At 50.0% G+C, this 9,472-nt stretch overlaps 1 protein-coding gene across 7 annotated transcripts; it reads right to left on the bottom strand.

The window, feature by feature from the left end:
- Positions 1-1,042: 1,042 nt before the first annotated feature.
- Positions 1,043-8,924, bottom strand: SLITRK5 (SLIT and NTRK like family member 5). 7 transcript variants are annotated; one of them, XM_025364459.1, is made up of 2 exons: positions 7,819-8,362; positions 1,043-5,280 (listed from the first exon to the last, which is right to left on the bottom strand). In XM_025364459.1, exon 2 carries the CDS (start codon positions 5,270-5,272, stop codon positions 2,396-2,398), a length of 2,877 nt encoding a protein of 958 aa, XP_025220244.1. In that variant the 5' UTR covers positions 5,273-5,280; positions 7,819-8,362; the 3' UTR covers positions 1,043-2,395. The 7 variants fall into 7 exon arrangements, with proteins under 7 accessions (XP_025220244.1, XP_025220247.1, XP_025220245.1 ...); XM_025364462.1 differs by lacking the exon at positions 7,819-8,362 and adding an exon at positions 6,252-6,262; XM_025364460.1 differs by lacking the exon at positions 7,819-8,362 and adding an exon at positions 8,436-8,924 and having other exon boundaries at positions 2,013-5,280.
- Between the last annotated feature and the right edge of the window lie 548 nt (positions 8,925-9,472).

The raw sequence follows: 9,472 nt of genomic DNA, 5'->3' as shown, positions 1-9,472 counted from the left end.
ATTAAAAAAATAAATGCCTGCTGCTGTGAATAACAATCTCAGTTGTGAAGTCAAATGCTAATTTCTTTTTCTTTTCTAATCCTGGATCTAATATACAGGAGGTAGATGAAGAGCAAGCAATGCACTTTTCTTCATGATAATACCATGGCATTATTGAGCTTATTCCTTTCCCCTTTGAAAAAAAAATTTAGAAAGGAAAATGTTGCAAAGAATATGAATAGCTTACTGTACTTGGTCAATGTAGCATTACAATTTTTTTTTAATCCTCGGGGAAACTGGTACCACCTGTTCAATCTGAATTCAAGTAGTTACTGTCAATTTTCTCATGGGCGAATGCTGCCTCTTTGTGGCAGAATGCCATGGAAATTGTTCTTTAAACACAAAGTTCATGAACGGCCCTTGATATTGTACAAATTCCAGGTGAGATTATTGGGAGATCCACCTATAGCAATGAGGCACATAATCGAAACATTTCTTATCCTTAAATCATAGTCTAAAACTCACTAGAAAACCTTATTCAGAGATGATGAGATCATATCCACCAACATTTTGAGCATTTAGAATACTGATCAACTTTAGATAAGGAATCCATCATAATTGTTGAAGGTAGTTTTACACAAGTTAAAAATATGAAAACTATGGAAAACTGTAGACTGAATAAATAATACTGATATGACAAGTACATCATATTAAGAGAAAAGTGAATATGCAATATATTACTTACCATGCACCATGTAGCAGATGAATACTTCAGTAAGGAAACAGTTACATCATTGAAAATATAATAAACACATTAAGTGACACATTTAGAAAACCATACTTCCCTGAACCAACAAAGGCATACATTACATATATATGTAATATATGTTTTATATATATATATATATGTATACTTTAAAATTTTGCTAATTAGGGGAAAAACATTTTGTATTAGGAATAAAGTTTAGGAACTACTTCCTAAATTGTTAATGGTGGAGATTCTATCAATCACACATAGGTAAGTATTTTGCACCTTAAATAATCATTACTTCCATCCCTCATATTTGACATAGTTATCAAGTGTTTATTCAGAAACTATTTAAAAAATTACATGTGCTGGGATACATATGAGACTGTAACAACAGTAGCCCCATCTTACAGAGATCCTGTTTGTCATTATCATCATTGCTTGCTGCCCACAGGGATAAAGACATCGTATAGAGACTTGTACAGTCCATGATTTGGTCTTCTGAGGTGCCAGTACATGTGGATCTGTACAAATGCAACTGAGTTTGGTTAAACAATCGAAAATCGGCTACAATAGTAGTCAAATCAACATGTCATTTTGGTTCACTAATAAAAATAACTTTCAAATCTTTTCTAATAAAACCCAAAACTTTCACACAATTCACACTGGAATGGCCCAATTAATTGCCCTATTTTTTTTTTTTTTAAATGCATTGGGATACAATCAGATCTTTCTTCTTAAAAAAAAAATACAGATTCAATTGGGTGGGTTGCATTGGCTTTTAAAGATTTTGCCATTAAATTCTCCACATTTTTAATGATTGAAAATGCCTTCCTGATACCACGTCAGTTTTAGAAATGCAGATCCTAATACAGTGCGACACCTCTGCAAAATCATAGGCTAAAGTGAAGGAAAGAGGAATGCTAAATGTGCATATAAAAATAGGTGCTACAATAAAATATTTGTATATTTCATCAATAAGTTATTTTGACTAATCAATTATGGATCATATAGCTCTGTAATTTTAATGATTTGTCCACATCTATGGTGATCCTTTACAGGATCACAATATTTTTTTAAATTCAAATGTCCAGAATGCATACAAACACATCCTTTAAAAACAAAGAAAAGGAATGAGAAGGGAGGGGAGGGAAGGAGAGAAGGAGAGGGGCGGAAAAAGAGAACAAATTTCCTATTAAAGTTGGGGTGTGCTAATTTCTCCACAAAAGCCAGTTAGACCCACCCATGGCTTAAAAGGGGAGAAACGGAGGTGGGGCGGGAGAAGGGGGGAGGAAGCAAAAGAGGAAGAGTAGAATCTATGCTCTGCCATCATCCACCATTCTTAGCACTTCCAACCACTACAAAAATGACTGCGGCCTTTCACAAATCACCCGCGCAGCAAATTGCCCTCCTTAAAGCCCTTCTCCACACCTGCCCCACACGCAAGAAGAGAAAGTGATGTGCCCAGTTTACACAAATGTTTCCCACGTGTAAATTTTAAAGGAAATTGCACACCCTTTTCGTATCTTCCACCGAAGCTGAGAAATCCCGTGCCAAGGCACTTCACCCTAAACGTTGAAACAACACAATTAATCAAATGTGTTCACCGTGTGTGTCGGCTTGCTTGTTTGTTTTAAATGCAAAAGCTCCAAGGGAGTTTCTTTGCTTTTAGAACTGGCTAAATGTGGTCTGTTTTTCCAGCACTTCGAGGTAGTCCGGCTCAACGTTTAGTTTTGCTTTTAACTCCAGATATTCGTTCCGGTTGGGTTCTACAAAGACAGCACTCGGGGGGCTGTAGAGCACCGGTTCCCGTAGCCTGCTGTCCCCTGCCCCCGGATGCAAATACTGATGGGGGCGTCTCAGGTCATAGTTGGGGGAGAAAGTGTAAGCAGCGGGGCTGCACGGGAATTTGGGATATTCCGGGAGGCTATTGCCGGCGGGGGTGGTGGAGCAGTGTTTGTCTGGTTCTAAAATGCCCCTGTAAAAGCGGTCGGCGTCCTGCACCGGCGACAGCAGGTCCTCCCGGGGCTCGATGGTGCTGACGCTGTAGGCGGGGCTCCGCAAGTGGTGGCTTTCCCGCCTCTCCTCCTCCCCCGGCTGCAGCTGCAGCTGCGGCGGGGGCTGCTGCTGTGGCTGCTGCGGTGGCGGCGGCGGTTGCTGCTGCTGCTGCAGGTGGTGGTTGCTGCTGTAGGTGACCTTGAGCTCGTGCAGGTCTTTGTAATCCTCTACGGAGTTGCCCTCTCGGGAGCGGTAGATGGGGTTTTTGCACATGTGGCCCAGTGGGTGGGGGATGTATTCATACACGTGGCCCGCGGGCGTCTTCACCTTGGGCAGCGCGGGCCCGCGGTGATGCACGTGCGCGTGTGGGTGGCCGCCCGCACCGCCGCCGCCGCCGTACACGCTGTACTGCATGTTGAAGGAACTCACGTCGGAGTTGTTGGTGCTGGTGTGGTCGCTCTGGTTCTTCTTCCTACGCTTCATGACCAGCACGAAGAGCCCAGCGGCCACGAAGACTGACATGATGAAAACCAGCAGGAGGCTGAGGATTAACACAGACAAGGGCACCGACGACGCCCCTCCGCCTGCGCCCAAGCCCGCGGGGGCCCCGGTGCTGTTCAACCGGACCGCAGGAGTCACCGCGCTGGTCCTCGCAGGGACCTGGATGGAGGAGGGTGTGGGCGTGGAAACCACTACATCTGAATAGTCAGGGCACAGCAGCTCCGACTTAATGGAGCGCATGTCTGTCTCAGCGAATTTCTTGGGCGCCTTACAGATCACCTCGTCCACTAGGACGCCCACTTTGAGCTGCTCCACCCACAGCTTCATGCCCACAATGTCGCAGGTACAATCCCAAGGGTTGTCGTGGAGGTCGATTTGGATGAGTGACTTCAGCTGGTCCAAAACTCCACTCACCGGCAAGGAGGTGAAGTGGTTACTCCTCAGGTTTAGCCTGAGGAGGGTCAGGCCAGAGAAGACGCCTGAGGGCATGGCCTGCAGGAGGTTGTTATTCAAGAATAGCAGCTGGAGGTTTGGGACCGGGTCAAAAGTTCCAGACTGAATCTCGCGAATGAGATTGTACTGGAGGAAGAGATACTGCAGGCTCTGCAGGCCATAGAATAACTCCGGGCTTAGCCTCTCGATCCTATTGCCATTCAGGTACAGGCGCCTCAGGTTGGTGAGATCCCCGAAAGCGCGGTCCTGTATCATCGAGATGCGGTTGTTCCCCAGGTGCAGGAGGTCCAGCCCCGTGGCCTCCAGGAAGTCTGTCCTGCGCACGACAGCGATATAGTTCTCTGTCAGATACATTTTCTTGGGGTTGTAGGGCTTGGGCTGCAGTTCAGCGATGCTCTCGATCTTTCGCTCCTGGCAGTTTACGTTGAGGCCCAGATCAGAGATCTGCAGGTTGCAAGTGCACGCGGTGGGACACTCCAAAGGCACCGGGGATTTGGTCTGATAGGCGATGCTGGGGCCATAGTTGCTGTAGCCCAAGTCCTTGGAGGGCTGCCGAGAGGTGGGGCGCACCCTGGGCTTGTTGGGTTGGCGGGTCCCCTTAGGGGGCTTCAAAGGGGGTTTGTAAACAGCAGAGGAAGAAGTGGCCACAGAATTCACTGAGGCCGGGGTGGTGTGTAAATACCCCGTGGTGCTCAAAGGCGTCTGCGGCCTCATCTCGTAGTCAGAAATAAGTCTCCTTGGGCACAGTTCCTGCTTGGATACTTCATCCAAGTCCCTGCCGTGTAAGCGGAAGGGGGTCTCACAAACCACATCCCCCACCAGGGCTGAGTAGGAGATGCTGTCCAACCAATCCTTTAGAGAGATCAGCTCACAAGAACAATTCCAAGGGTTTTCCTCCAGCTGTAGCTCCACAACTTTATCCATGTGCTGTAAGAGCCCCACGTAGGGCAGAAGTTTCAGCCTGTTCCCCCGGAGGTCCAAGTGCGTTAAGGGCACAAAACGGAAAAGATTGTTGGGTAAACTGGACAAAAGATTGTCATTGAGGATAAGCACCTGCAACAAATGCAGTTTCCCAAAAGCATTGGGTTCAATGACGCTGATGTAATTGTAATCGACCTGTAGGTACTCCAGGTTCTCCAAGCCAAGGAAGGTATCATCTCTCAGAAGTTCCAGTTTATTATTGTTCAGATGCAATCTCCTCAAACCCCGTAGCCCATGGAAAGCCCCGGTCTCAATGTCCTGGATAACATTGCTACCCAGATGCAAAATTGAAGCCCCAGTGTAATTGACAAACTCATTGGGATAGAGACGGTTCAAAAGGTTTCCGGACAACAAGAGGTGGTAGATTGGGAAACGGGGAGGGCTAATTTCAGAGAGACTGATGATCCCGCGGTTTTCACAGCTCACAGTTAAAATGCCGTCCTTTTCCTCACAAGGACATGCATTGTCACAGATTTCCCCATAATAATCGATGGTTTCTGCACACGAAAGGACGAGAGATGTTACAGCAAATGCTAGAGTCTGCAGCATCCAGCTATGCATTTTTCTGTGAAGGTCCTGTTCCAAAGTTACTGGGGGGCAGCAAGTGTGCATTTTACCTCCTGTAAGGGAGAGAGAAAACAAGGAAACAACAGAATATGACAAAAATTTAAGGGATCAGTCAGAAAGTCTCTCTCTTAATATTATTACTCTAAAACCCAAAAGGAAGAGATATAAATGACACACCCCCCCCAGTGAAACATTGACATTCTCCAGATTTTATTAAAATCTATTATACATTTTGATTTAAAGGTTGATTTCATTTTTTTTTTAATGAGCACACCACAAATATGCTGCTCCCTACAAGAAAAGAGCAGGTTAGATAAAGTCCCATTTTAGTTTTCTCTGCTCCCCCCTTTTCAAAACCAATCCATAAATATACATAAAATGGCTGTCAGTTCAGTTTCATGGTTCTAATTTAAGAAAAAAGAAGCACCATTTTACAAGGTTCCCCACCTCACCTATACCCAGCCCCCTCCCCCCTTTCTTTCTTTCAGAACCTCTTCAGTTAACAGTTCACCATGAAGGTCTTTTATTTTCACAGAGAGGCAAGGAGCCAAGATACTTGGGGTATTTTAAACCATCGCTAGAAATGCCACGGTGGGAACCTAAAGGATACTTTTCAGAGGCAAAAAGGGTGTAATATAATGCATCAAAGGAGCCCCAAGAAGCTCTTAGATCACCAATTGTCTTCCGGAGCTTTGAGTAAGGAGAAAAAGGAGAACGCATTTGCTTTGATGGTGGACTTCACTACCACGCTATTAAGCACATCAGCGTCCTAATTGCATGCACGGTGCCACTTAGCAGCGCTTCCCTGAGAGCGCCCTGCGACCACTTCTCATTGATCATGTCAGCGACGCTACCAAACCGCATCTTTAAGCCACTGAAATAGTTCTGCACGACGGATTACAAAGAACTCAGCGAAGGTATCTGCAATCTCCGAATACCTCCTGATGCCTAGAGTTTAAAAAGGACGTTCCTACCGCTTACTGGGAATCAGTAAACCAAGGATCAGTGCCAAAGCCTCCCTTACCTTGGGCTCCGCGTCTATTTGCAACGGTAATAGCAAGGGTTGCACGGAACTACCACCTCGACAGCATCCCCATCTTTGGAGTTGCTTATTACATTTAATTGTTAACGCTCCCCTCTCTCCTTTTTTTAATCTCAGGGAAAGGACGCCTGGGTTGATTAAAAGGCAAAATAGAAAGGTGGGAGGGAGAACTGTAAGTGACTTAGGCCAGTTATTTAATATACGAATTTCATCTCCCACAGGAATCAATGTGACCCCTTTCCCCCCTTTTTTCTTGCTCTCTTTTTGTCCCCTTGAAGGCTTCCTTCCACTTCCTACTTCTGATCAACAGCAGCACTCTTAAAGGAAGGACATAAATGGAATGAGCGTGTGTGAGTGTGTGTGTGTGTGTGCGCGCGCGCGTGCACGCTGCGTTGGTTAATGGGGTGGGGGACATTTGATAGAAATGCTGGGCTCTAGGAACCTACGCCTTTTCTCTGGTCAACCTTGCCTTTGCCTCACTACCGAAGTCTAATATCAAATTGCAACTCCAAACTAAAGCCAAGATGTTTCCGAGACAGCGGTTTCAAGCCTGGAGACCTTGCTCCTGATCCCCAAGTCGACTCCAGCCCGCGTTATTAAACACCCCTGCATTCACACGCACATGTACCAGTGTGCCTGCGAATCATTCACGTGTGGCCACCCAGACGTGTCGAGACGAATCGGAACCATAGTGCATAAACCTCGCAAGTATCCCCGACCTCCCAACGCAACGGTAAACGTCTCCCGGCTTAAAAGCGGCAAAAACATCCCCAGTGAAAGCAAAACGTTTACCTTGAAATTTCAGTTCTCCGCTGGATCAAATCCGCACATCCATTCAGCGAGGTTGGGTCCCCTCCCCCTCCCTCCCTGTGCTTCCCCGCCCCCATTCACCTCCCACCCCATCTGAAAGCCCATTGCAAATTCTGTCCAGCCAGTATTAAACTCCAGCGTTTACAACTTTAATTCAGTTCTAGTTAGCAAGGATCGAAGAGCTTCCTCTCAACCCACCCCCTTTCCCCTCCTCCTTGCTAGCAAAGGAGACCAAAAATTTGAGAAAATAAAGTTGAATGAGCCTGGGAAGGCTGACATTCTGACGGGGAAACGCACCTCCGATGGAAATTCGCGGGTGCGCTGAACATTCTCAGATTCTCAGATTTTTTTTTTTCCTGGAGGGCGGGGGCGGGGGGATTATTCATTTTCTCCCAGAGAATTTAGGTACTGGATCACCGCCCTGTACGTCCCCGCATTAAGCAGCATGGAGCCACTCGTGCTGGAGCCCAGCACCCAGGCCGAACCGGAGGCTCCGGGCACAGCTGCTCAAGCGGCCGCCCAGGCAGAAGCACCCGGAGTTCCAGGACGCGAGGCTCCCCCTCCCCCACCCCGCCCCAAAGAGAAGGAAGGGAAAACGGAGGAAGAAGGGGAGGGAGGAGAGGGAAAGAAAGCCACCCCGCCACACACACACACACACACATACACACACACACACACATACACACACACACAGACACACACACGCGAACCTCTTTTGCAAAGTAAACGATAGACTTACCCCGTTTCACATCTCCAAGGCCCACTCATTATAGCCATCCTTTAAAAACACACACATACACAAAAACCCTCTTTGGGGTATGCATTGGGTTTCTCAAGCCCAGGCAGGGCGAGGTGACCGCGAGTAGCTGGGTCCCAGAGGCTGGAGGAAAGAGGCGCCCGGACGCCTCCAGCCCGGGGCCGCCGCCGCGGTGGCGACCGCGGGTTCCGGGGCTCCCCAAACGACTCTCCCCGGGTCTCTCCGCGGTAGTCGGAGCGGGCAGCAGGGTTGGGTGGGGGGAAGAGCGGGGGGCGATCCGGAGCGGCGGGATAGGAAGGCAGCGGGAGGGGGCGGCGGAGGTCCGGCTGGAGAGGCGCCTCGCGGTAGGGGCCGGGAGCCGGAGCCGGGCGGGGCGGGGAGGGGGAGCTGCTGGGAGGGGAGGCACGGAGCGGGAGGAGGGGGACGCGGAGAAGACTGCCTGGCACCGCCGGCCCCGCCAACGTGACGGTCAGCCCCGCCGAGCGCTCGCACCCGCTCACACTCATGATCACTCGCACACTTGCTCCAATCCGTGTTAAGGCGCGATCGCGGGGTCCCTGGCAGCCTTCGCTGCACCCTCCCCCAAGTGGGGTACTCACAGTTCCCATCTGCAAAGGGGGCAACTTTCTCCGACCCAGCTGTGGCCGCCGCCCCCTCCAGCCTCCTCCAGCTCCTCGCACCCTCGGGCCTGGGTTCGCGCCGGCCGGCCCTCCCCTCCCCCCTCTGCTCTCCTCGCGGTCTTCACCACATTCCCCCCTGGTCAGTGGCGCACGCCCGGGGACCAGCCAGAGGGAGCGGGTCGCGGGGGTGTGCATGCATCTCCCGCCTTCTTCTTGCAGCGCACACTGTACATGGTAGTGAGGGGGCGAGCGAAGGTGGCACCGGCCCCTCCGCTGCTCCAGCGAAGGCGGCGGCTGCAGCTCCTGCTCTGTCCTCCGCCCCCAGCGCAGCCGCGACCACCTCGTTGGGATCCCGCCGCCTCTGTCCCCGCGCCGAGCCAGCCGCCGCCGCGGCCCCTAATTAGTATTTGAGAGGCTCCCTCATCCTTTTGGCAGTTTCATCCCTCACGGTGTTTGCAGGTTTTTTTTTTTTTTTTCTGTATCCCTTCCCCAGATGCGGCGCACAATCGTCATTATTTGGAACTCTCTATCACCGACATCCTTTGGGGTTTCTGGGGGAAGAGGTGGGGGGGCGGGCAGGAACCGCGTCGTTCTATGCCTGTGGCTTGTCCTGGCAGCACGGTGGCTCTAAAAAAAAAACTCCGAGAAAGTCGCGTCTTCCTCCCGGTCGCCGAGGAGGTGGCAACACGGAAAGCAACTCCGGGTCTCTGAGACAGCTGCTCCAGAGCGGGTGCAGGGCCCAGTCCAGTGCACTTGTTTATTGTCGCGCCTCTGGTGCGAGCCAAGCTGCAGCAGACATGGTGGGCCCGGGGCGAAGCGGGCGCTCGGTGGCCGATAGATGGCAGCCGAGGGCGAAGGCGTCCCTGGGCTAGGGCGGCGCAACCGGAGCCCCCTTGGATGTCACATTCTTAGGAGACAGAGGAGTCTTGGACCATGTGCGTAATACGAGCGTGGGACTGTACAATTCTTGGATTGGGAAAGGGAGGAGTGGAAATAACCCCGGCGGTGCCAGGTTT

Source organism: Theropithecus gelada, chromosome 17, assembly GCF_003255815.1.
Source record: "Theropithecus gelada isolate Dixy chromosome 17, Tgel_1.0, whole genome shotgun sequence".
NCBI classification, from domain to species: domain Eukaryota; kingdom Metazoa; phylum Chordata; class Mammalia; order Primates; family Cercopithecidae; genus Theropithecus; species Theropithecus gelada.
Note: the sequence above shows the minus strand (reverse complement) of the source record. Positions and strands in the feature narration are given on the sequence as shown.